Source organism: Suncus etruscus, chromosome 14 (assembly GCF_024139225.1).
Source record: "Suncus etruscus isolate mSunEtr1 chromosome 14, mSunEtr1.pri.cur, whole genome shotgun sequence".
In the NCBI taxonomy this organism is placed as follows: domain Eukaryota; kingdom Metazoa; phylum Chordata; class Mammalia; order Eulipotyphla; family Soricidae; genus Suncus; species Suncus etruscus.
This window is the reverse complement of record NC_064861.1, coordinates 36,084,172-36,111,731: the sequence shown is the minus strand read 5'-3', so window position 1 is coordinate 36,111,731 and position 27,560 is coordinate 36,084,172. Positions and strand designations below refer to the sequence as shown.

At 40.9% G+C, this 27,560-nt stretch overlaps 1 protein-coding gene across 1 annotated transcript; it reads left to right on the top strand.

Moving 5' to 3' along the window:
- The first annotated feature begins 5,910 nt into the window (after positions 1-5,910).
- Positions 5,911-24,818, top strand: ISOC1 (isochorismatase domain containing 1). Its single transcript, XM_049786781.1, has 5 exons — positions 5,911-6,219; positions 16,218-16,337; positions 16,445-16,648; positions 18,249-18,365; positions 24,575-24,818. The coding sequence occupies exons 1-5, from the start codon at positions 5,911-5,913 to the stop codon at positions 24,719-24,721; spliced, it is 897 nt and encodes a 298-aa protein (XP_049642738.1). The 3' UTR covers positions 24,722-24,818.
- The last annotated feature ends 2,742 nt before the right edge of the window (positions 24,819-27,560 follow it).

The window sequence follows — 27,560 nt, the reverse complement described above, 5'->3', positions numbered from 1 at the left end:
GGAACTATAAGGTCTATAGAGAACACATAGGCAAAACACTCTATGACATTGATACTAAAAGCATCTTCAAGGAGGAAACACCACTGTCTAAAGACGTGGAAGCAGAGATAAACAAATGGGATTATTATCAAAATGAGAAGCTTCTGCACTTCAAAGGAAACAGAGACTAGGGTAATTCAGGAGTAAGCCCTGAATATTTGAATGTGGCCCTAAAACCAAAAATAAATAAAAAAAAGAGAAACAGTTAAGCATAAAAATAAGGAGTGATTTTGGATTTCTGACTTTTTCTGTTTTTCACCATTGAATCTATAGAAAGTTCTCTTTCTATCACTGAATAATTAGTACATTAACCCACTTATTTTTCTGCCCTGTTCCTCAACCTTGGTACTGATAAATTTGAGTCAGTTCCTAAGTCTGTCCTGTCATTGTTTGGTTGTTTATCAGCCACCCAAAAATCTAATAGTTTGGCCTCTGCCTAACCTAGGATTTTAAAAGAACCCCAGTTTCCAAGTTTGAGAACAAAAGTATCTCCTGGCTATATGCTGAGTCATAGTTGCCCCTATTGAGAAGCCTCACTTCTGAGCAGAAGCCCCACCCCTACCTGAGGACTGGACCAATCAAACAAGCAGGTCTACTCCTTTTTTTATTTGACCTCCCATGTGCACTTTCTCATATATAAGTAAGATGTGCTTTGCATCATAAATCTGTTCATGTCATGTCTCTGACTAAAATATTTATATTGGAATATAGCCTAAGTTAGTGGTTTTAGCCACAGCTTCCTCTGTCATCTCCTCTAATGCCAAATCTTCTGGACACACATTCCTCCAACATGTTGATCTCTTAGGGCTTTTGTGTGTTCTCACATCTACCTCTTGAATGTTTTTTCCCTTAGTACTCAAATGACAGACTAATTTTTTTCCTTAGGAAAGCAGATAATACATAATTTATTTCAATGACTGTGGAGAGCATGCAAGAGGCCCAGACTCAATTCCCAGCTCCCCATGACCACTGAACATTGCTAGAAGCATTCCCTTGAGGAACATCAGTAAAAACAAACAAAATCTTTTTTAAAAAAGAATACTAATAAATAACTGTATTGTATTGTTCTCAACTATGCTCTGGAACATCATTTTTTATTTATATTTATTTATTTATTTATTTTGTGCTGGAGTAGTATGGAGAAAGATCTAAGTAGTGCTCAGTGTTCCTCCTAGCAGTCACTCCCAAATGAGTTTCATCACTGGGCCTGATAGTTTGATGTTTGGGTCCAGTGATGCCTCAAACTGGGTAGAACCACAGCCAGTGATGCTCAGTGAACCTTTTAAATATATATATATTAAATATATATATTAAAATTCCCTGATTATAAGCATGTTTGTAGTTGGGTTTTACTTATATGTAAAAAAGAAAGAATACCCCCTTTCACCAGTGCAACTTTATCACCACGAATGCCCTCCAACTCCCTCCTCCCCACCCCTTGCCAATATTAGAGATAAGCATTCTATTTCTCTCATTCACTGTTGAGACTTTTTTTTTCTTAACCTTGCTCTAACTAGGATTTTCTCTTTATTTGTTCACCTGGTTAAAATCTATGTAGGGACTCTACATTCCATAAAAGCAGGGGTCCCATAAGAACATTAGTGCTTTGTTTGTGCCTCACATGCTGAATAAATGTATTTGTTCACTGAGTTAACAGAAGAAAAATTCAAGAAGTGCACTTTCATATTAATGTGAGTTTGAATAATATTGTTGATGAGATTCACAGCTGGATATGCAGTAATCAACTGTAAGAACATTGATGGCATTATAATAAAAGGATAAAAATGCAAACAGTAATTTTCTGCAAGATGTCTCTATTAGATTATCTCTGTGGTCTCTCCTAATTCTAAAATGTGTTGGTGGTTTATTAAGTCATTTGTTCCACATTTCATTTCATCTGTATATGAAATTATGTCTCTAAAATTTTTCTTTTGCTATATTTTCCTAAATATAGTATACAAAAGGTAGATGCTTTGAGAAATAAAAAGGAAGTCATTCCTGCAATTAGACTCTCCCTGTGTGTCTCTTCCTTGTGGACTCCACCAACCCACCTTTGGGGGTCCTGAACACTTGCCACACCAGGACTGCAGCAAGAAACAAAAATGTCAAACCTCAAAGTCTAATGATGATGAATGCAGAAGGACCAAACCAAACAGAACAGAATACCAGAGTATCCTTTTTGTATATAGAGGAGTGTGTCACTTTAATATAATACCCATACTTGAATACAGACTTCAATTAAGTGTACATGGAGGAAGAGATGTGGTAAAATATTACTTATCTGCATGAGTTGTTTTCTGAAAGAGTAGATACAAAAGATGCAGAATGGCAAGGAGTTGAGTGAGACAGGTGTAGACTGAGTGGCAGAAAAGAGAATAAGAGGGATATCAAAACATTAAATTGTCCAAATTATGTTAAATACTTTAAAGCTAAAGTATTACATGTAATAAAACACACAAATACTAAGTACACAAAGAATATGTAATTTTCCTTAACCTCATAAAGTTCTTCTGTGACTCTTAAAATACTACAGCCACTCCCCCTCCCCAAGCAGCCATTGTTTTGATTTCTATCTACAGAGAGCCTTTCTGGTTGTTTTGAGGATGGAGTTATGCAGTACACATCTTTCTTTGTGTATCTGTTAAGTTTCATTGTTTTGTATGGATCCACCTATCCTGTGTATAACAGGTAGTAATTCTTTTTTTTTTTTTTGGTTTTTGGGTCACACCCATTTGACGCGAGGGGTTACTCCTGGCTATGCACTCAGAAATCGCTCCTGGCTTGGGGGGACCATATGGGACGCCGGGGGATCGAACCGATGTCCATCCTACGCTAGCGCTTGCAAAGCAGACACCTTACCTCTAGCGCCACCTCCCCGGACCCAGGTAGTAATTCTTTTTCCATTATTGTGTAGTATCCCACAGTAGGTTTATTTTTTTATCTGGTTATCAGATCTTAAGGATATTTGCATTAGTTCTTATTTGTGTGGAGTTGTCATGAACATTGGTGTAGTCTTCGTGGACCAATATTTCCATTGTCTTAGACTTGCAATCTTGTGTTTAAAAGAAAACTACATATTTATATAGAAAAGCTGCCAGTTTTCCAAATGGCTGTGCCATTTTATATACCCTCTATAACATCTAAAAATCTACTTTTTTATTTTTATAATTACTTTTGTTGTTGTTTTGTTTTATTTTTGGTATCACATCAGTCTGTGCTCAGTGCTTATGCCTGGTTCTGTGCTCAAGTATCATTTTTGGCGATGTTCATGAACCATATGTAGGGATCAAATATAGTAGACTGCATGAAAGGCAAATGTCTTACCTGCCATACTATTATATATATCTCCAACCTATTGTCATTGAGTTTTTCAATGTTAGCAACTTTAGAGGAGTGAAGTAGCGCTTTTCGTGTTAAAGTTTGTGTTATCCAGATAACTTGAGATGTAAATTCCTGTCTCGTGCTGCTTGATCATTTGTTTCTCTCCTTTATGAGTGTCTGTTGAAAGCCATTTTGTTTTACTTGCACACGGGTTAAGGTGCCTATCTTGGGCCGGAGCGGTGGCACAGAGGAAAAGCAATTGGTTTGCACGTGGTTGACTCAGGATGGACCTTGGTTTGATCCCCCGGCATCCCATATGATCCCCCAAGCCAGGAACGACTTCTGAGTGCTTAGCCAGGAGTAACCTCTGAGCATCACCAGATGTGAAACAAAAACAACACCCCTCAAACAAAAACAAAAACAAAAAAACAGTGCATATCTTGCATGAGTTGACTTGGATAATACTCAGAAAGACCTAGTTCCCTGAGCACCAATGAGATTGACTTCCAGCACAGAGCTGGGGCACTGCACCCCCAAATATTATCAGGTAGTGGGCTCTATCACCACTTTTTGGAACCATACCTGGTGATTCTTACACGTTACTCCTGGTTGTGCGCTCAGGAATTACTCCTGGTAGGTCTCAGGAACCCATATGGGATGCTAGGATGGAACTCTAATTAGTCATGTGCAAGGCAAGTGCTGTAACTGCTGCATTGTTACTCTCAACCCTGTCCTATCACTTCTTAGGGGTTCTACCCCTTATAAGTTCGTGTGTTTTCCCAAGATCTTCCATTTTTATGTCACATTTTTATTTATTTTGTCCAATAAGGGAAAAAATAGGGAATGTGTGTAATATTCTGTAGAAAGTCCCATTTGAACAACTTCTAGCCAGTCCTGCTCTGGAAGTAGGATAGACGGGGTACTTAAAAATTAGTCAGAGGCTGGAGAGATAGCATGGAGGTAGGGTGTTTGCCTTGCATGCAGAAGGATGGTGGTTCGAATCCTGGCATCCCATATAATCCTCCGACCCTGCCAAGAGCGATTTCTGAGTGTAGAGCCAGGAGTAACCCCTGAGCAAAGCCAGATGTGACGAAAAAAAACAAAAACAAAAACAAAAACAAAGCAAAAATCCAATTAGTCTATCTAGTCTAGGTGCGTTTTTTAAAAATATATATTTATTATTTATGTTTTGGAGCCACCCCCGGTGGTGATGGTGATTAGTGATTACTCCTGGCTCTGTGCTCAGAAATAGTTCCTGGCAGACTGGGGGTGGGGGTTGGGGCACATGAGATGCTGGGAATCGAACCAGGGTTCATCCCAGGTTGGCCATGTGCAAGGCAACACCCTAAGGCTGTGCTTTTGCTCGACCTCTTTAGGTCCCTTCTTCTGATCAGCCTACAAGAAGTATTTTTCTTTTTATTTAGCACGGATTTGTATATGTCGAAGAATCTTGCTAAGGAGTGTTTCCTGCAGACAGCAGAGTTTTGAAAGGAATTTCTCAAAGTTTCTTGGAGAAACCCAGGGAAAATAACATTTATTTTTACCAACCTGTTGTAAGGAAGAAATAAAGGTAAAAGAAGTGTGACTTTAGCACTGCCATAAGGAGTGTTTCTCAACTTTGCAGGTATTTTGCAATGCGTGCAACTTGCTAGTGCTAAGATTAGGTAGGAGCAGGAAGCTACTGGCATCTAGTGGGTAGAAGGCAGGGATGCTGTTAAATCTACAAAGACACAAGATAACCACCCTCACCCATAGTATCCTTGACACATCTCAACCATGCCAGTTGCAAACGCTGCTTTTAAACTTGATTATCTTCTAAGAAGAAACATTTAGTAATCACCATCCAATTAAGTTTCCACCTGTAGTCTCTGAACCTGACCTTAAACTAGTACTTACTTTTCCTACTTCCAGCAACATAGTGCCTTACACTTTTCGTAGCCAGAGATGCTCATTCATTCCTAAATAGCAATGGGCAGGCATGCTGTCCCTCCCAGGTTTTATACTGGGGTCAAGATTATGCAATTAACCCCCCCCCAAAAAAAAGAAAAGAATAGCGGTGAAGCAAAAGCAGGATCTGAACTCCCTGAGTAGAGAGAGTGTTTAGTGGAGAAATGCAAGTTTTGAGCTTTGGGACTAGCCCGTCTAAGGAGGGATCAATCCCTTCCATAGGGAATTCCTACAGGCGGCACAAGGCTAAACTAACGCGCCCCAGCCACAGCTGCCAATCATCCTCCTAATGGTCCAGGCGAGCGACTCCAGGGCCCGCTAGGACCATATAGGGACTTCCGGGAAAGCCGTCTATTCTAGATGATCTCCCGAGCCAGGAGCGATTTTCTGAGCGGACGGGACGGCACTGGACGGCGAGGCGCGCGCAGGCGCACTCAGTAGCGCCTGATCCCGCCCCCTTCCCCGCCAGCCGCCGGGCCCGGGGAGGGAAGGAAGCGGCGCGCGCGAGTCTGGGCCTCCTGGGCCCGCCCCTCGCCGCCTATCGGAGCGTGTGCGCTCCAGCCTCTGCTGCTGCGGAGCTCGGCTCGCGGGCACTCCGGGAACATGGCGGCGGCGGAGCCGGCTGTCGCGGCGCTGCTCCCGGGCGGCGCGCCGGGCTCGGTGGCGCCGTCGGGCGCGGTGCCCGTGCTCTTCTGCTTCTCGGTGTTCGCGCGGCCCTCGTCGGTGCCGCCCGGCGCGGGCTACGAGCTGCTCATCCAGAAGTTCGTCGGCCTGTACGGCGACCAGATCGACTTGCAGCGCAAATTCGTGATGCAGCTCTTCGCCGACGAGTGGGGCCAGTTCGTGGACCTGCCCAAGGGCTTCGCGGTGAGCGAGCGCTGCAAGGTGCGCCTCGTGCCGCTGCAGAGCCAGGTGGGTCCCCGCTGCCTGCCTGCCTTGCTTTGCTTTGCACCCCGTTCCCGTGCCCGCCTCCGCCGCGCCCCGATCCTCAGGTGCCCTGCCCTGTCTCAGGCCCGCCCGGCCCACTGCATTGGGAAGCCAGGGCCGCTTTGCTTTGCTCCTGCGAGTCTGGGGGTACCGCTTAGAGGCGCACCAGCTGTGCCCCCCCCCACCCCAGCTGTTGGAGGCGCGCACGAGTGTGTCCCCAAGTGTTTGGCCCCGAGCTTTTTCTTTCTCTCTCTCTGCAATCGCTCCGCTGCTTCCTGCAGGACCAAAGGGCAGTGCGGTACAAGCGGTTGTGTCTTTGCTGGGGGGTGACATGCAGAATGAGGAAAGGAGATTTTGGGGGGAGCGAGTCTTCCCCCTAGGGTTGGTTTCCCCCGAGTTGTGTTTGCCACTTGTGGAAATGCAAACTTTTTTTTTTATTTTAGCAAAGACCCTGTCCCCTCACCTTAGCTGGTTCAGATTGTTCTCTGCAAGGGAGCCCCCCCCCCCCCCCGTCCCTTCTTGGGCAAGGAAGAAGCATTGGCTTCTTCACTTTTCTTAGTAACTGTCAATGGATCTGTTGATTATACATGCCTTGCTTTATGTTGGAAAAGTCTTTTCGACCCTCCAGTTCTAATGCTGGACTTGGTTTTATGGGCCGCAAGAGTAGAGTAATCATTCGCTTTTCATTTTGAAAAGGAAAGAAAAGGCCAAGAGCTATCTAGTCCTTGCGTCGCTCCTCTGAAACAATGTAAAATCACTAAACAGGATACAATGGAGGATTTCTGTTTTTTCCCCAAGAAGTCTTGAAAAGAAGCATAAGGTATAATTTAAAGTACCCCAATAGCAAGGATTGTTTGCTTGCTTTAGAAGAAAGATCAGAGGGAAGAATCAAACTCAAGGGTGGAATTGGGGTGTTGAAAGATATCTCAGTATTCAAGTGTCATCCCCCCCCCCCCATGGATTGTTTTTCCAGCTAGAATCTTCTGCAGAATTAGCCTTATTTCTCAGCACCCCATCTTCCTTGCCAGAGAAACTTCAATGCAAGTATTTAACTCTCAGTAAAGCTCCTGTTCATAAAGGAAGAGACGAATGGAGACCATTGTCTTATCTTTGGAGACCTTTATCCATCCTTGGAGAGCCTAAAGGGCTGAGTGTCTCTGATGCCTCAGAATTGGCTCAGCTGTCTGTTCCTGTGAAATTAGGGAATTATTCTTTAGAGGTTTATGACTTCCCACATTTTTTAATGATACCTTTTTTTTAAACACCCTGATTACAGACATGATTGTAGTTGGGTTTCAGTCATAAAAAGAACACCACTCCTCACTACTGCAATATTCCTCCCCACCCCCTACCTGTGTTTGAGACAGGCTTTCTACTTCTCTCATTCATTAACATTATGACTTCCCATTTTTATGCCTTCAAGAGTTTGCCTGGTTGATACCTCTCCACAGTGTTTCTTGTGAGCTTATTAGAATATTGCTTCCAAAATACCTAAGATGTTGGGTGCATCTTTGACAAATCAATAAGAGGAGAATTTCAACTGGAATGGAGGTGATCTAGGACTGTAGAAAAGGAGGGATCCTAGAGTTCTTTTGTGATGCTGTTCTATAGTGGGTGGGAGGGAGGATGGGCTGTTTATTCCTAAGAAGATCCTGTGCCAATGTAGCATAACAACCCATCTCCCGAGTTTGTAAGACTTCCCCTGCCATATCCCAGTATAAGATTTTTCATTTTAAAAATTTAAGTCCTCAGTCTGTCGACTCTTAAACTAAATGTCCTGGAAATGAATGATATGTGTACCTAAAATGTCATTATATTTTCAAGACATATCATCACACAAGACATATCACTGAATTGTGGCCTTTGAAATATTTTGCTTGTATAAAGATAATCAGTAGATAATATAGTGTAGTGATGTTTAAAATAATTATAATAATATCTTACATGCTTATTCTTTAAAATGTTGCTTTTCTCATTAAATAGTCCAGGAATTTTTTAATATTAAAGTGTTTAATGTATTTTTTTCATATTCTCATTTTGGTAACCCTAATATTTTGTCTACCAGCTATTTTCCTTCCTTACACATATTGTTGGAAGAAAGAACTTACATACAGATATATGTTCTGATAGGTATCTATGTATATGTTAGAGAGAAGATATATACATATCTATGTAATCTCAGAAAAGAAAGTTCCTTTTTTATTTCCCTCTTGACCATTTGAGTATTTTTGGAAACTAGTCATCTCATTCTAGGTATTTAAACCTTTTATGGCCAGATGAGACCAATAGAATTCATGTCACAAACATTTGAGCGTCAGATTTCTGGTACAGTGAATGTAAATAAGACCCATTTCTTATGTCTTCCCTGATGATCCAACCCGTCTATTTGCAGAAAAGCAGAGCAAAAAGAAAATGTTCCAAGACAGCACTGTGAATGGCAGACCTAGCAAAGCATGGAAAGGTCATAGCCTCAAGCCAGCCCTAGGCACCTTGTATTTCTTTTTGTGTCTAATGAAAATATCTAGCAGTATGGAAAGCCACTTATAATCATGGGCTTGCAATATTGCTTGGTTGCTGCTCAGAGTTTTTTTTTGCAGTATATGCCTATTGAGTAGGGAGATTCATCTTGACACCTCCACCCCCCAGTTAGGCATGGTACTGGGTTGGTAAAACTGTCCCTATGGTGGTAAGAGCATCTGTTGTCCACATGTAATCCCTAGGTCTAAGTTGTATGAGTTGTTTTTTTCTCTATTTAGACTTTTGACCATATTGACCTGTTTCTCCCGCTGTCTGTTCTTGAATGCCTGTTCATAGGGCTCTGTGCTTGTGCTGATGCTGTTGCCAAGACTTAATGAAACACACTGTTGTCTGAAGTGTGCTCCCTGTACCTCCTCTCCTCAGTGACTTTATGGGGACTGAGCTCTGAGACTCCCCCACTGTGGGTGTTAGGCTATGAGTTGTCTGTCCTTTCCCAAACCGATTGACTGTCCGTCCACAGGATAGCAAGGCTGCCAACTGCTCAGGTAGCTGGTGACAGCTCACATTTCGAACCTGGCTTATGTATCTGCATGGTTTATATTCCAGATGTGTTGCTTGAAGTCTGAGGAATTTTGAGATGTGAAGAAAAAAAATGTAAATGAGAGGATTAGGCAGTGGGAATTGGCTCTTTTTAATTCACAGTTTTCAGTTCTTCAAAAGATATTTCCCAGGTTTTAACGAATGGAAACATCAACCCTGGAAACTCCTAAACATTTGATATTATATTACAGTTTCCAGTTATCCTCTAGGGAAGCAGGGAGAGAGAAGGGCCCTGCAGTAAGATGATTAAGCATCTGGGGCCCAAGAACCCTGGTCACTTTGTGTGGGCAGAAAACGGGCTTTCTGGGAAAGGTTACCTTGACCTTTACCTGAAGTGAGTAATTTGGAAATGCTGCAAGTGCTGCTTTCACTCCCTCAGCAGTTGGTTACTGCTGTTCTGTTAAACCGGATCACACTGATGTTTCATAGCTAGAAGGAACTCAAAAGTTGATGGTAGGGAGGAGAGAGGGTGGTAGGGTATGAAAAGAAGAGGGAAATTAGTATGTTCCCCATTTGACTTGCTAGTTTGGGGTTAGTGATTTGATTACAAAACTTTTACCATGGAAATGGTATAAAGAACTGGTAGAGAAACAGGCCAGACCTGTCTCTAGAGGGCAGATCTTGTCCCAGCCCTGGGAGGAGACAGCTGTGTTCAGACCAGCTGTACTTATGAAAATGTGTGTGTCTTTGACTTTGAAACAATTGTGCATCCAGATTCCTGTCCAAGGCATTGTAATCTTTGGGTTCTAGTGGCTAATTGCTTGAGAATGGGAGCTATCATCTGAGCTGGGAAATTGTAGTTTTCCCTCTATTATTAGCCAAGGGGAATCCAGGGTAAAGGCAGATGTCAGTATGTTCCTGGAACTTGGCCACCATCTCTTTTACCTCAGTCAGAGCCAGTGTCTTAAGAAATTCCTTCCCCACTTTTGAGGTGGGTGGAAAGGGCCAGCTTCAGATGTTAAAGTTCATTTGATGAGTGTGCTGGAGTTTGAATATTAATGCCTGAGATGTTAGTGTTCTCAGTAGGTGATAACCTACTGATAATAAATAATTATAAAATAAATAAATAAATAATAAATTCCAGTCAGGAAAAGATAGTGTAAAAGTTGTGGTGACCTCTGGAAATCCACTTGAGAATAGGCTGGTGTCCAATGCATGAGTTTGCATAGCCAGAATCCAAATGTGGTGTTACTTGTCTGAGTGATCAGAAGCACAGGCAAGTAGGGACGATCCCCTGCAAGTCCTATAGTTAGTGTGAAAGTCTGTTCAGAATTCAGGGGTTGATACTACCAATAAGATATGATATCAAATACTGTTATATCAGTATCATCAGCAATATTAATATTACCAATGATGTTAATTGGTTAATTGGGCTTAGGGGTGAAAAACTTTATTATGAAATCCAAGTTCAGACTGTAGCTGCGACAATTCTAGTCAGTCATTGAACTTTCTTAAAACCTTGCTGGAGGAAGCTATTCAATAGGATCAGCTTTTTATATTTAAACATGTGAATTTATTTTATTATATGTAATATGTATACATACATGTACAGGGTAGTATATGTAAAAAAGGGATACAAAGGCATGTATATATTCATACTATATTTTTACAAACATTTTTTTGTGCTCGAAGTGGTTTTTTTTTGGGGGGGGGGCCCACACCCAGATGTGCTCAGCGATTACTCCTAGCTATCTGCTCAGAAATAGTTCCTGGCAGGCACAGGGGAACATATGGGACGCCGGGATTCGAACCAACCACCTTAGGTCCTGGGTCGGCTGCTTGCAAGGCAAACGCCACTGTGCTATCTCTCCAGCCCCTCCCCTCAAAGTGCAATTTTAATTACTGTATTTAATTCCTTTACATTTGCTATGATAGGATTTTCAGTCTTAAGTTGTTTGTTGGGGGCGGTATTCTTAATTATCTGCAAGGTTTGTTGTCAGAAAAAATTTCACAAGTCAAAGAAGATGTCCCCGAGTTAGAGTCAATAAGTAATTTTATCAAGAAGTTGTTATTAGGGTTTGTGTAGATATTGGAGAATAGGGCCAGACTGTCACAGTTGGGGTTTTGGTAGCCCTCCTCCAAATCAAGGTATGGAGGTTGTTGATAAATTAGTATCTTTTGGAGCTGGAGCGATAGCACAACGGTAAAGCGTGTGCCTTGCATGTGGCCAACACAGGAGGGGCCCTGGTTCGAATTTTCGGTATCCCATATGGTCCCCTGAGTACCACTGGGTGTGATCCAAAAAACAAAAAAGAAAAAAAATTAGTATCTTTCCTCCTCAACAGTTACCAGTGTATAGATCCCCTTCCTTCCTTCCTTCCTTCCTTCCTTCCTTCCTTCCTTCCTTCCTTCCTTCCTTCCTTCCTTCCTTCCTTCCTTCCTTCCTTCCTTCCTTCCTCCCTCCCCCACTCCCTCCCCTCCCTCCCTCCCTCCCTCCCCCCTCCGTCCCCTCCCTCCCTCCCTTCCTTCCTCCCTCCCTCCCTCCCTCCCTCCCTCCCCCCTCCATCCCCTCCCTCCTTCCTTCCTTCCTTCCTTCCTTCCTTCCTTCCTTCCTTCCTCCTTCCTTCCTCCCTCCCCCCTCCCTTCCCCCCTCCCTCCCTTCCTCCCCCCCTTCCTCCCCCCCTCCCTCCCTCCCCTCCCTTCCTCCCCCTCCCTCCCTCCCCCCTCCATCCCCTCCCTCCCTCCCTCCCTCCCTCCCTTCCTTCCTTCCTTCCTTCCTTCCTTCCTTCCTTCCTTCCTTCCTTCCTTCCTTCCTTCCTTCCTTCCTTCCTTCCTTTTTTTTATAAAGGAAGGTTTTATTTTAGAATACTGTTGGATTTACCCTAGGTAAATTCAGGTAAAACTCAGAGGTTCTGAGTACCTGGATTCCTTTGCTCCTCTTGCTCAAATTATACCTCTTGTTATTTAAAGTCACTGTCTCATTTGCCCAAGCTGAGGAACTTTGTCACCATTGTACTGTATTTACTGTGTTTTCTTTCCACTTCACTTGGATTTTACTAGTTTTTCCCTATCAGACTTTTCTTACTCCCACAATCATCCATGATACCATTTGCATCAGTTGACCTGACTCCTTACATGCCTCTGGGCTGGAACAGTTTCTCAGGCTTTCATTGTTTTTGGTGACCTTCACCATTTTATAGGAATATCTGTCAGATCTTCTGGTAAAGCTCCCTTGAGTTTGGTTCATTTGAAGAGGGTTAGGGAATTTTGAAGAGAAGACCATGAGGGTCTTTCTTAGCCTGTCAGCGGGGTGCTTGCTGGCAGCTGCCATCCTGGACTGCTTTCCTCCTGATACCTGTCTTGGCATTTGCCTCTTCCCTCTGCACTGTCAAGAAACAAATTGCCAAGTGCAGTCCACATTTGGAGGAATTTTCAGCATTTGAACTCCCAGCTCTGTAAGGAAAAGAGTTTCTATACTGTTTTGATGCACTAAATTAGTACCTGTTTGTCACTATCTGTTGCTATTCTGTCACCTCTTTCTCCACTGATTATTGATAGATGATGAGTTTTTGTGTAAGAAAGGTTATTCAAAGTACTAAAGATTTTAGAGTCTCATTTCCCACCTGCATCTGTGGCTGAAATGTCATGCTTTGGAGGTGGGTTGAATTCCACTTAGGGCTGAATTCCTGATGCTGGGGTGAGTGATAGAGAAGCAGTGGACATCAGGTATACTAGGTGAATGGCAGTCTCTGAATTTGTAGAATTTCTGTGTGGCTAACAGTGTTATTACTTTCAATTGCTCTGGTTTGGGATATTCTGCTTATTTTCTAATGTAATTCTCCAGAAATATATAATTTAACATTTTCTTAATGAATCTTACCGAATGATGTTGTCTCGATTTATAAATTATGTACAGCTAACTGCAGTTTGTCAAAGGCATGGACTCTAAAGCTATTTGGGTTTTGATCTACTATATTCTGTTTGATATCTGTTCTCCCTTAGCCTTGGTTTCTTGCTGTTAACATTTTTTGCCTGCCTCAGGCAGTTTTTCCAGGTTGTTAATAGCCTCCTGTGAATTTAGAATTCAGACAACCAACCAATCTAGTTAGGAAAATACATAGAAGTAATCAATAGTCTTTAGTAAGATCTAAGAGTTGAAATGACTAGTAAATGTAAGCTCTAGCATGCTTTGTGCATAGCCATCAACAGCCTAAGTTAGTGTCCATGACACTTATTTCACCTCCTTGGCAATTTTGCCTTTTTTAGAATGGCAAGATGATGGCTGAATTGCTTTATTATTACTTGAAACAGCCAGTTACTAGCAAACTGCCTTTTCAGCAATCTTAAGCCACCCTTAGGTGCCTAGACCCATAGTACCCTACATGCCCGTAGCATTCACTTTTTTAGTACTGGTGGTGCTTGCCTAGAAAACAGAGATGCCAGGATGTATTCAGTTTATGTGGGGGACCAAGTATTTTCAGTCACCAAACCATTTCTTGAATTCCACACCGTAAAGTTTAGGAAGAAACTATAATGCTTTGTGTCCAAAACTTAATATCTACTGAGAATCTGGAAAATTTGGTTAAAAGAGTAGTAATTTGTTTTTTAAAACAGTACCTGAAGGTTTTATATGCACTTTATACTCACTGCTTTTGAGAACCAAAATGAAGCTATAACACTTGGCATTATTAATTTAAGTAATGGGACAATATGGGATGACAGGGATCGAACTCAGGTTGGCTAAGTGCAAGGCAAGCACCCTTTCAGCTCTTGCTCCAGCCTATGAATGTGTAGATATTTATCTTAAGTATTCTTTATTGGAAAAATAGAGAACCCCATAACAGTGCTAGAATTACAGATGCCCTCCTTCCCTATCTTAAGTGAAATTGGCATTGAATTGCACATGGTTAATCATTGAGAATTAGTACTAGAGGGTGCTGAAAGTGACCTCACAGCAAGTCACAGATAAAATACAAGCTGATTACATACTGCTAAGGCTAAAACATTACATGTAATGATTCCTTTAATCCAGGGGTCTCAAACTCAATTTACCTGGGGGCTGCAGGAGGCAAAGTCAGGGTGAGGCAGGGCCGCATATAGGATTTCGCTTACCGAATATTCGCAATAAAAAATTGCATTAGTAAGAAAAAAATCGCATTAAATATTCGCATACCCCGAACAGAACTGGGGTATGCAAATGTTTAATGCGATATTTTTCTTACTAATGCGATTTTTATTGCAATTATTTGGTAAGCGAATAATCGCGAATACTGTGATATTTGAAGGCCGGCCTCGGGCCACAAATGGTTTGAGACCCCTGCTTTATTCTCTCTATAATTATGTCCCAAGTAAATAGATGCTGTTTGCGTAGTCCCCAAGGCCAAACTGATGTTTAATCCCCCTATGGTGTAAATGGCCCAGGTACCTCTAGGAAGTTACTGAAAACTTATCCATAGGTGATTTCAGGGAAACTGGAGGTGTGGTATTAAGAGTAGTTTGATAAATTCACCTAATTCCATTTACAGAGCTGGTTGTAATATGAGAAAGTGAAAAAAATTCCCAGTTTTTTTATGAATACAGGAAGATTGAATTATTATTTGATATATCTACTTTATAAATCTATAAAGTACTTGCTATTAAAGTAGAAAAATTATAGCAGTTAATGTAAAGTTTGGTGATGTGATACCCCATTTCATTTTAATTCATTGGCTTTTCTGATTGTGATCAATGTGTTTAAGAATGCAGGTATCAAACTAATCTCTGTCCATAAACATGAGTGCTGTGGTTGGCCTTCTTTTATGGTATCATTTAATTCTCTTAAAAAGCTACTCTTGGGGCCCGAGTGCAACGGTAGGGCGTTTGCCTTGCACGTGGCTGATCTAGGACAGGCCTCCATTTGGTTCCTAGTGTCCCATATGGTCCCTCAAGCCAGGAGCAATTTCTGAGTGCATAACCAGGAGTAACCCTTGAATGTCACCAGCTGTGCCCCCCCACAAAAAAAAAAGTTACTCTTGATAATCTTAATCTCTCAGATTAGATATCTAATACTCAAGACATATTAAGATAGAAAAAAAGTTTGATTTATTTTGATATTTCTAATGTGGTGACAGTAATTCTTGATTTGTTCTTTATTTTTTGTTTCTTTTTTAAAAGGTTTTTTTGTTTGTTTTTTGTGCCACACCCCGTGATGCTCAGGGGTTACTCCTGGCTATGCATTCAGAAATTGCTCCTTGCTTGGGGGACCAAATGGGAAGCCAGGGGATTGAACCATGGTCCATCCTAGGTTAGCTCATGCAAGGCAGACTGCATACCACTTGCACCACCGTTTCAACCCATTGATTTGTGCCTGATAACTTGATGGATTGATCTGTGCTGTATTTCTTAATCTCTACTATATATTGTTTTAGAGTTTACTCTTTGTACTTGTAAACACTATCTTCCTTAAATTTAAGATTTCTACTATTGTAATTTTTTTCTGGTTATAAAAGCAATGCTTTTAAGTAGCACTGTAAACATATGTTGGAAAATATCAGAAAAGTACGAATAAAAAAACACACTTGTTAAAATTTTCATGTATTTGCTTCTAATTTTTATTTGCATTATATATTTTGTTGTGATCGGTTTCTAAAATTAACATTAGTGTATGAAAATTTCACTTGAGATACTACAAATTTTTTGAAAACATACATTATCCTAAGTGACTATAAATTATTTTTGTTATTTGAATTTGTTAAATTATTTCTGCATTGTTGGACTTTATTTTTTATTTTCTAGTTTTCACTCTTAAAAGCTATTCAGTGATTATTTTTTTAGTCATTCAGATAATTTGTTTTGATTATTAGCTGTTGAAACTGATGTGTTACATCAAATAGTAGGAACATTTTTCTTCCTTTTCTGATCTTCACTGAAAAATAAATGTCACATATAACAAGTGCTAAATTATTCTTTATTTCTTCTTTCCTCAGCTCACTACCCTGGGAAATCTTACACCTTCTAGCACTGTGTTTTTTTGCTGTGATATGCAAGAAAGGTTTCGACCAGCTATCAAGTATTTTGGTGATATTATTAGTGTGGGACAAAGATTGGTATGTTTGTTTGTTTCATATTTTTCTATGATACTAACATATGATGCACTTATATATATGCAGCTGTATCTCTTGCTCATTGTTTTTATGTTTGGTTATTTTTTCAGTTACAAGGGGCTCGGATTTTAGGAATTCCAGTAATTGTCACAGAACAGTACCCCAAAGGTCTTGGAAGCACTGTTCAAGAAATTGATTTAACAGGCGTAAAATTAGTTCTTCCCAAGACCAAGTTTTCCATGGTGTTGCCAGAAGTAGAAGCGGCATTAGCAGAAATTCCTGGAGTTCGGAGTGTTGTGCTATTTGGAGTAGAAGTAAGTACTTGTTAGGTTTTGGCACAAATCATTTGTAGACAACATGGTACTCCCAGAATGCAGTTCTGTTCTGTTGAAAACCTTGTAGGAGGTGGTAATGAAGAATACCTATCATTTGATTACTGGTAACAACTCATGGCACTAAGTTAAATACTATATATCTGTTAACTCTTTAAACTCTCAACTCAAACCTATGAACTTAGTATGTGCATGTTACAGATGAGGAAACTAAATTACAGAGATGCCAAGTAACCCGTGCAAGGTTAAACAATGAGGATAAGGTTTGAATATAGATTGATTCTTAAATCTATTCATTAATCACTTTTTGGGAACATATTTTCACTAAATGTGTTGTAGGATTTCACTGTGTTCATATTTTTGGACTAGATAAGCCATAAAAGTTATGTAGCTCATTGTTTTTCACATTTGAATTTTGCACATACCACTTTAAAGAAAAAATACTCATAGATTTCAATACTGAGTTAAATTGATTTTTTAAAATTTTGATAGGGTTTGGGGGGATATGTATAAGAACTATTGCACTATTAAGTTACTATTGAATGAAAGTTTAACCCCCCCCCCCAAGCCAGGAGCGATTTCTGAGTGCATAGGCAGTAGTAACCCCTGAGCGTCACTGGGTGTGCCCCTCAAACAAAAAAACAAAAAATATAAAGACATCAAGCAGTGAAATCTTAATAATGTAATATACTAAAGATGTTTTGGTTTTAAAAGTTATAGGTTGTCATAATAAAAGAGATGCTGCCTCATTAGTTGCTTCTGTTAGATTACATAGAGAAAACCCCGTTTGTATAAATGTCAGACCAAATGCACTTTCTGACTTTTGTATTTTGTTGTTCATTTATCATAATTCTCTTATCTAATCAAATCATCTTTTAGCAGTCTTCTGGTACTTGTTTTCATGAGGTGTCAACTGATAATTCTTCAAAGCTCTTCTGTGGGGATACTCTTGACATTGTGGTGATATTGAAATCTGTTTCCATTGGATAAAACCCAGTTTTTCTGAATCTCATTTTTACTCATTTCTTTGCTGGTCAATTGTCACAAGATAGTGCTTCTAGTGATAGAAACTAGAAAAGCTGTTTTCAGGTGATTCACACTAGTTATTTGTGCCTATGTCACAATTATTTAGTATCTGGCCTACCTGTGCCCTAAATGGTCATGTGACCACTTCTCAGTATTTTCTCAACTTGCAGCAATGTGGCCTCATCATTTATGTCAGACTTTTGACATGAATTAAAAAATAAACCCACGTGCATTGGCCTGAAAGTGGGTGGAGTAGTCATCTGTATAAAGGTCATCTGGAATACAGAGATGAAAATCTTTTTCCCAGAGCTCTATGAATATGCTCAAGGTTTCTACAATGAGGAACAGTGAATGAGCCCAGTATCTGACTTCACAAATTAAGCAAAGTCAGAGATGCTGTTCTGTGTTAAAGATCTCTTAGCTAGTGGCTAGACTGGATGGGAGGATGACACCTTATAGGCCAGTAGTGTTTTTTCTATTCAGTCCTATGGTTGTATAACTTGAAAATGTTTTTCTTGTCGTGTTATTACATAGTGACTTTTAAATTTTTTACTAGACTCATGTGTGCATCCAACAAACTGCTCTTGAGCTTGTTGGCCGAGGTATTGAGGTTCACATTGTTGCCGATGCCACCTCTTCAAGAAGCATGATGGATCGAATGTTTGCTCTTGAGGTAAATGTCCTACTTTTATAAATTAAATTATTTATCAAGATTTCCCAATACATTTGAAGAGTTTTCACTACTGAGCCAGAAAGAAAGCTTATCCTTTTTCATTTGAGTTTGGGCTGAGGGTATTCTCAATTGTCAATTTAGATAGTGCTTGCTGGCCTTTGAGCTATTTCCACCAATTTCTGTTTAGTATCTTGAGTCATTCATACATTTCTAGTTGCATCAAATATTCCTTTCACAGTTTTGGTGATACTTGCTATAGTTTTATAGGCAAATTAAGAGATAGTCCAGAGCCTCAACTGAACCAATTGGTATAGTAGGCCTAAATCTGCATCTACCTTATAGGTCTCCCCCAGACCTGAATTTCTGACCTGATCTCTCACATATAGTTTCTTGGTTCTTTGTTTGAGAAGATCAAGATGTGTCTGAAGGCCCAGTGGTTATAGAGTCTTTGGGTGGGCTTTATGTTTTGTGTGTGTGTGTGCGTGTGCGTGTGTGTGTGTGTGTGTGTGTGTGTGTGTGTGTGTGTGTGTGTGTGTGTTTGCAGAGGACTTTGTACAGTTCTAGGAATAAAAGAGGGTTTGCCTCTATGCAAGGCATATGTACTATCCTTCTTCCTAGCCCCAAGAACTCTTCCTTTCAGATGGCCTTAAGCATTTCCGATTCATAGATCATGAGAAAATGAGCTCCTGGACAACATTCACTCCGTACTGTGGATCTATCTTCTATGTTCTCCCACCCTGTCTTCTCTCTCATATTTAATTCTAATTTTACAGTAGCGGATTGAGTTGCTGAGTTTAATGGATATTATAAAGGGAGCAGAATTAATAGGAAGCAGAGTTATTTTTGAGACTTTCAGATGGTGCGTATACAAAATAACATCTGAAGAACACAAACAACAATAAGTACATGGCTATAGGATTGTTAGGGACTCTCTTCTCTGAAAGTGTGCCCTGGAACAGAATGAGGAAGGTCCTTAGGAGAAGAAATCAGAAGGGTATAGAGTATGGAGGGCCCACAGAGGTGCATGGGCAGCAGTTGTACAGGTGGTTTTAAGGCCACATTGTTTGCCTCAAGTAGTGAATAATTTCTTTCTTTTCTTTTTTTTTGGGGGCGGTTTTTGGAGTCACGCCTCCAGCTGCACTCAGGAGTTACTCCTGACTTTGTGCTCAGAAATCACTCCTGGCTGGCATAGGGTACCATATGGGATGCTGGGGAATGAACCCATGTCTGTCCTGGGTCATCTGCATGCAAGGCAAACACCCTTCCACTGTGCTATCACTCCAGCCCCAAGCAGTGAATAATTTGGAGCAACAAGCATGAATAGTTGCATTTAGTTTTTCTGATTGTTTTTAAGTCCATTTGGACTATTGGGTTCAGTGGTCATTAGGTACTTACTGGGTGTTGTTTCTTTCCATCTCTTTGTCTATAGTTAGAATAGAAAGCATTTTCAGGGAAGTTAAAACAAAATAAAACCTCACAGAACCCAGAATTTTTCCTTGTTCACCAAGAAATATCAGTAACTTTATCCTGACATTCTGGGTTTTATGTCTTTGTTTTTTTATCTTTAGATAGGTCTTGGTCTTAGGAATTATGGAAAAGCCTGATCATGAACCAGCCCATCTGCTCAGGAGTCCCAGTACCCCCAACTTCCCATGAGAGTCTTAACTCATGGAAATCAACTCTGTACTGCCCAGAGTCCTTTCATCTCATTGACTAGGCAGTGGTCCTCAAACTATGGCCCGCGGGCCACATATTGTATTTGTATCTGTTTTGTTTCTTCATTGCAAAATAAGATATATGCAGTGTGCATAAGAATTCATTCATAAGTTCTGTTTTTACTATAGTCAGACCCTCCAATGGTCTGAGGACAGTGAACTGGCCCCCTGTTTAAAAAGTTTGAGGACCCCTGGACTAGAGAGTCTTAAGGAGGGAGAGATGGGTTTGAATGCAAGTTCGAACAATCTGTAAGTTAGTTTAGTGAATGAGATACCTAAAGAAATCTACTTCAGATTTCTCCTTGGCGAAGTGGGGCGATAGTAAGCGTAATGGAGGACTAGTGAGAGCATTTGCTCTCACAGGGTGCTAGAGCCTTGACACCAACAGTGTAAGCATGTCTCTTGAGTTCTCTCTGATCATATTGTTGTTTTGCTGTTTCTACTTGACTTTCATTATTCTTACTGATTTTGTTGTTCATGTTGTTCTCTTCATGTGGCTGGTCTTACCAGAATTATACAAGGACTTTGTGAGCAGAGTATGGCCCTTAAACCAGATTCCTCCCACCCCCAACAGCTTTCAGGATTCTCGGTCCCAAAGGCCTGAGTGTTAAAAGTTCTGTGGAGGGAAGGAGAGTATGGTCTGGATGTGGTTTTGAAGGACCTGGGCTAACAGCATTGCCTTGGGTTGACATGTCATTGTTGAAAAGGGGAAAAGAATCTGGTGGGATGGTGATGGAAACCTGCCCCGTTTCAAATTCATCCTCTTAGTTTTTGTTTGGGAGGGAGGGGTTTTCTTGTCCCTAAATTGAGAGAAAGATAAAGATTTCCCTTTTATTCATTGACTCTTAAATCACAATTTCACTAGCTCGCTTCTTTTCAGCTCCCTTAAATAAACAATAAAGAGGACAATAAAGAGAACTCCCAATGTGGTCTACTCTGGTGGTTCTATTGTTACACTAACAAATTTATAGTTGCCTCTATGGAAATTAGGGTCTGTGTTATGCACTTCATTCAGCAAGGTTGTTGAGCATGTCCAATCCATCAGACGGTGCTTTCTCTGAGTAACTGTAGAGTAAGTGCAGAACTCTAGGGAATGCAGCTCTCTCTTGAACTTGATGTCTTCGTATGCTTCGAGAGTTTTTTATGTCACTTGGAAATTTGAAGAGTTCTGTATCCCTGACCCCTCTTAGAGGCTGGTCTTGCATTTTCTGATTGGAGAGTCAGAGCAGCGAGTTTACAGTGAAAGGGGGAAAGCTTGGCAAGCTGATAAAGCCCTGTCTCCATGTCCACTAAATTAGTATGATTAGCTTTGGCCTTTCCAGTCTTTTGAGATATGGGCCACCTTGGGAGGTGCTTAGGGACTACTCCTAGTTCTGTACTCTGGGATTGCTACTAGCAGTGCTTGGGGGGAACCATGCAGTACCAGAGCAGCAGACTGGGCATCTAAAGCCATTTCTCTGACTTCTGTATGATTCATTCCCCTCTCCATTTAAAACAAATTTTGGGTCACACCTGGCAGTGCTCAGGGGTATTTCCTAGCTCCGCACTCAAGAGTTACTCCTGGCAATGTTCTGTGGACCATCTGAGCTGCCAGGGATTGAATCTAGGTTAGCCTTGTGCCCTGGTAAGTACCCTGCCTGTTATACTATCACTTCAGCCCCTGCAGGATCCCCTTTAAGTCAGGAAAGAAAAGTATATTGGGTAGTATGACATACTCCTGGCTTGGGGTGCTGGTGGGAAAGAACCACTTGACATTTGATAACACTGATGCTTTTCTCCCTGCTCTACTGTCCTGCCAGCCAGTTGACTTTCTATCCTTGACTTCACTGAGTCATGCGTTGCTCTAACTAGAGTCTCAAGTTTGACTCATTTTGAGTCTAGTTTGTGTCGTGAGTCCTTTAGTGCCCACTCTAAATCCCCAGTTCCTGTGTTAGTCTAAAAGCTAAGCCCTACTCTGCTGGTTTTGGTTTGCTTCTGGGTCTGGAAAGGACAAGCTTCCCTGCAGCTACTGGCCACTGTGGGGAAAGGCCAAGTAGCCTGGCCATGCTATTCAGGGCACTTGGGAAAGTTGCCCCTATTCACCGGGTTTCCTCAGACCTGGGTTTGGAGCTTCCAATTTATTTCTCTAGTGTGGTAGAAGAGTCTTGAGAACCCATCCTTGTTGGTGCACTATGAAAGCATTCCTGGTCATGGGTGGAGGAGCTTCAGATTCATAATGTGTCCCTCAAAGCCATTGATTCACCAAGGCTCAAGAAGACTGTGGCTGATAGGGGAGGTGTGCGCTGGGCCATTCAACCTTGTCCCTATTCCATGCCCCTTCAATCTCTGGAGCAGGCACACAGTCCTCTGAGATTTCAATAGAGCTTGAAATGGTTGTCAATAATTGACTGAATCAAGAAGGGGAAGGAGAAATTTCAATTCTAGACATCTTTAAAGGACTCAGAATTGATGCTTTAGAGATGATCCTCCACCAGTCCCCACTTCTCTGTTGTTATAGTCTGAAAATATGACTAGTTGCTGCCTTTCTTCACTCCTCAGTTCTTTAGTGGCCCTGTTTTTTTCTGTTCTGCTTGTTGAGGCCCAGTCTTGCTTTCTGCTGAGTGGACTGTGCTCTCTCCAATGGCCTTGGGCATGAAGAGTGTGCCAGTGGCAGGTGTCTCTGGAGCTACATCCTTCTGAAGATAAAATAACTCTTATTACAAAGGGCTGCTTTTTGAGTTAGACCTTTTTCTTCTGTCTGACGTCTTATTGAGCTCTTTTTTTCTGACTTGCTTAGGAATTGTTTTGTTTTCTACCAACTTTGTTTTCTGTGCTTCACAATGGTAGTTTCTTGAGAGAACAGATGAAAGTCTTTTCTCTAGAAAAGTCTTTTCTCTAGAATTCTCTTCTCTTCTTTCCCTTTCTCTCTCCACTTTCAGTATATTCCTCCATCCTCTTTCCTTTAACTCCTACCATTTCTTTATTCTCTTCCTCCTTGAGATTTCCATTTTTTCTTTAGTCTTATTCCACAGGGGCAATTTGGCAACGACATTCCTTGTTTTGTCACTGGATCTTTACTGGATCTTTCTTACATTCTTAAATTTTTATACCCTGGTTTAGTGATGTTAAACATTTATGATGACTACTTTCATATCCATAGACACATTCATTTTTTTTTCATGGACACATTCTTAAACCTCACAGGAGACACTTTTTTGCTACCACTAGTCATTTCTAGACAAGGGCTCTCTTAGGGAAATGACTCATTACTGTCACGTATGGAGACAGAAAAAAGAAATTAAGGAACCATTTTAATTCCTACAGTGATTTCAATTGAATTGAACATTTTAGCTTTTAAAATAGGATAACATGTTTCAAATGTTAGAAATATGCTGTACAGGGGCTGAAGCAATGGTGCAGCAGTAGAGCATTTGCCTTGCACATGGCTGACCAGGACAGACTGCAGTTTGATCCCCTGGTGTCCCATATGGTCTCCCAAGACAGGGGCAATTTCTGAGCACATAGCCAGGAGTAACCCCCGAGCGTCACCGGGTATGACCCAAAAACAGGAAGGAAGGAAGGAAGGAAGGAAGGAAGGAAGGAAGGAAGGAAGGAAGGAAGGAAGGAAGGAAGGAAGGAAGGAAGGAAGGAAGGAAGGAAGGAAGGAAGAAGAGAGGGAGGGAGGGAGGGAGGGAAGGAGGGAGGGAGGGAGGGAGGGAGGGAGGGAGGGAGGAAGGAAGGAAGGAAGGAAGGAAGGAAGGAAGGAAGGAAGGAAGGAAGGAAGGAAGGAAGGAACCTCTGGCACAGATAATGAAGTATTTTCCCTCTTTTTTTTTTTTTAACAAAATACATGTCCAATCTACATACTCATATACACAGCAACTTCAGAGGTAGAAATATATACACAGTCCCTTATTGCATTCTTTTCTTCACTTTCTGGGCCGATACCTGGTAGTACTGAGAGTCTATTTCTGCTTCTGTGCTTGGAGACCCTCCTGGGACCCATTCATGTGTATTGCAGGGGACCAAACTGAGATGAACCACATACATTACCTCCTGTACTATCTTATACAAAGTCACCCCAATTTAAAAAAAAATAAGAGTTTAATATATACCATAGTCAAAGCACGCTTAGTTGAGTAGATGAAAGCAGAAAAGGTGGGAAGCAAACCTTCAGGTAGCACTGAGTAAGTAGCATTTCAGTGGCTGAGTGTTTGAGCAGGTGTTCAGTGCTCAGAGGACATGGGTCCATTTATTTCCATTCACCTCTCATGGTTTACTGTCAGGATCCCAGATTTCCATTCTGCCCCTTTCATGGAGTGACCTCATATAATAGTACCTTCCTGATCTTGCTTTGACTTGTTTCTCATCCATTTTGCTGATATGGAGAGTAATCCTAATAGGATTGTTAGATCGTTTGTATGTGATATTAGAATTATTAATGAGATTTATATAAAGATCGTTTTTAGTCTTCTCTTCTTCATGTAGTTTGCTGTTGTGGTTTATTTTTTTAAGCGTCTTGCTCGAACTGGGATCATCGTAACAACGAGCGAGGCTGTCCTGCTGCAGCTGGTGTCTGACAAAGATCATCCAAAGTTCAAGGAAATCCAGAACCTCATTAAGGCGAGCGCTCCAGAGTCGGGTCTGCTGTCCAAAGTATAGAACTGAGAGCTGAGTCCATTGCTCCTCCTGCTGTGGCTAGGACTGGGAGCCCAGTTAAGTTCTCATCTGGACCAGAATTAAAAAGTTAAGTCAAAAACTGGTTCCTTCTTTTGCGCCTATTAGTAAACTGTAACCAGTTAGGTCATCTGGACACCAGCGTTTAGTAACCAAGTCCAAGGCTTCAGGTGCTCCCCTCTTTATTTGGTACTGTGCTTTTATTTATTGGAACAACATAGAGATCTGTCGGTACTGTCCTTCCCAATGAAAACTTAAAAAAGTGCACACTTGGGGCCGGGCGGTGGCGCTAAAGGTAAGGTGCCTGCCTTGCCTGCGCTAGCCTTGGACGGACCGCGGTTCGATCCCCCGGTGTCCCATATGGTCCCCCAAGCCAGGAGCAACTTCTGAGCACGTAGCCAGGAGTAACCCCTGAGCGTTACCGGGTGTGGCCCAAAAACCAAAAAAAAAAAAAAAAAAAAAAAAAGTGCACACTTAAGTTTCCTTGAGCTGTTGTTGCTCTTCTAAGGGGCGGGGTGGGGACTAAAATGTACCAATTATGTTTTCCTTTTTGGATCACTGTACAGTGTATTTTCAGATATTAGTGTGGATTCATTGCTTTGCTTTCTCTATGTTGAGTAAACTAGGATCTCAGCTGAGAGTCTAAAAACAAGTGTATAGTGTCACCCAACCTGGCCCATGGAGTCAGTCAGCTGGCAGACTATGCCACACTGATCTAAATAGACAAATTCATGTTGATATTTATATATCTTCCTTAATTATGGTACTTTGTTCATTCTGGTCACTCTTACTAATTCTTTTATTAATCTGTTCCTTTTCAGCTGAACTTTTTATTTACAAAGACTTATTTTTTCATTGTTTTAGTTTAGAAAGACTGACTTTCATGGCAAAGGCTGTTTTAAAATCAGTGAAAGATTTTTACCTAAAAATCATTGCAGCCATCTTGAATTAATTCCTTTAAATTTAATTTATTTTAAGAATAAATTTCAGGTATGCACAAGATTAACAAACAGTGAAAGACTGGATAAGATGTAGTTTTTAAAAGGTCCATGTTCTTGTTTGGTATTTTCTCCACCTACTTATTAAATGTTATTGTTAAAGGTTAATGCAAAAAGCTTCAGTAATTGTTTGAGATATTAATTTTGTAGTCATTGCTATCTTTCAATAAATTTATTTTCATTACATACTTACTAGAGTGTTTTCAAACCTTTTTTTAATTATGGAAATATGAAACAGTGCTGTCTTTTACATTAAAATAGTTAAAATGCTTTCTGTGCATAATTTTTTGTCCCTCGTGTGTCTTTCCCCATTCCCCAAAAATGTCTATAAATAATATTCTAGGGAATCTAATACATACTTCAAGGTATCATTTTCTTTTATGAGTTTTCAACTCTTGTGAATTTTCAAAGGAAAATTGTTTGCAGGTAGAAATGAATGAATTTTACTGAAAGACCTTCTTGATTAAGAAATTGAAAAAATTTTGGGCCCGGAGAGATAGCACAACGGCGTTTGCCTTGCAAGCAGCCGATCCAGGACCAAAGGTGGTTGGTTCGAATCCCGGTGTCCCATATGGTCCCCCATGCCTGCCAGGAGCTATTTCTGAGCAGACAGCCAGGAGTAACCCCTGAGCACCGCTGGGTGTGACCCAAAAACTAAAAAAAAAAAAAAAAAAAGAAATTGAAAATTTTTAAGGTTTTTGTGTGTTTGGGGCCACACTCAGTGGTGCTCAGGGTTACTCCTTACTGTGCTCTCAGAAATTACTCCTGGCAGGGTTGAGGGTCTACATGGGATGCCGGGGATCGAACCTGGGTCAGCTGTGTGTAAGGCAAACACACTAACCACTATTACTCTGGCCCCAGATTTTAAAAGTTTTAGTAAGTAAAATTTATTGCTGTTTAAACTTTAGAAAAAATATAAATTCCTCAGGGAACTTGGTGACCCTGGTTCAGTTGGTCTGGATTAGCCTAACATTTTGCATTTCCAGAAAAAAAAAGGCACTTTTCCTGTATGTGGCACATAAGGGTTTGAAGAGTTTGGAGGAACTCAAGGAGCCGGGATTTAAAAATATCTGTTCCTTCCACTGTCCCCAAGCCCTTTGTGTTTAATGGAAGATAAACCCAGTAAGCTTACTTATTCTATTGTTCTCAATTCATTTTTTTATGGTGAGGTACCAAATTACTCCAACCTTAATTGACTCAAAGCAACCCAGATTGCTTTGTATAGTTTAGCCAGCGGACATGGATCTTTCTGGGCTAATATACTAAGGCTAGTTCAGGAATTGTGTTTCCTCTGGATGCACAGATTTGATTGCTACTGAGTGCTTCTAGAATCCACTCACTTTTTTTTAATGTTGAATTCAATATGTCCATTTCTAAGATCAACACAGGCTGACCTGATCCTATTCCTGTCCTGTCTACCCTACACACTGTGTGCCCCACTCTTCTGACTTAATAGCCCACAGGTGCATTGAGCGCATCCTAAGATTCCCTGTTCTAAAATCCTGTATATAATGGTCTCAGTTTTCTATTTTGTGTGATATTATAATCCCAGGTTCCTTTAGGATTTGGCCATCTTTGGGGACTATCTTGTATAATATATACTATTTTAGCTTTAAAATTTTAGAATGGTTTTATTTACCTTTTGTAAAGTTTCCTGATTGGTTAAAGACACAGGAAACATTGTCTTGTGGTTTTTCATTAATTGATAATGCTAAAGACTTTGAGAAGGAGGAAGAATGTTCAAAAAGATATTTTTCACAATGAATGAAAGAGTACACTATGTTATCAAGCTGCCAGGATATTTCTAATGATGAGAATTTTCTGTG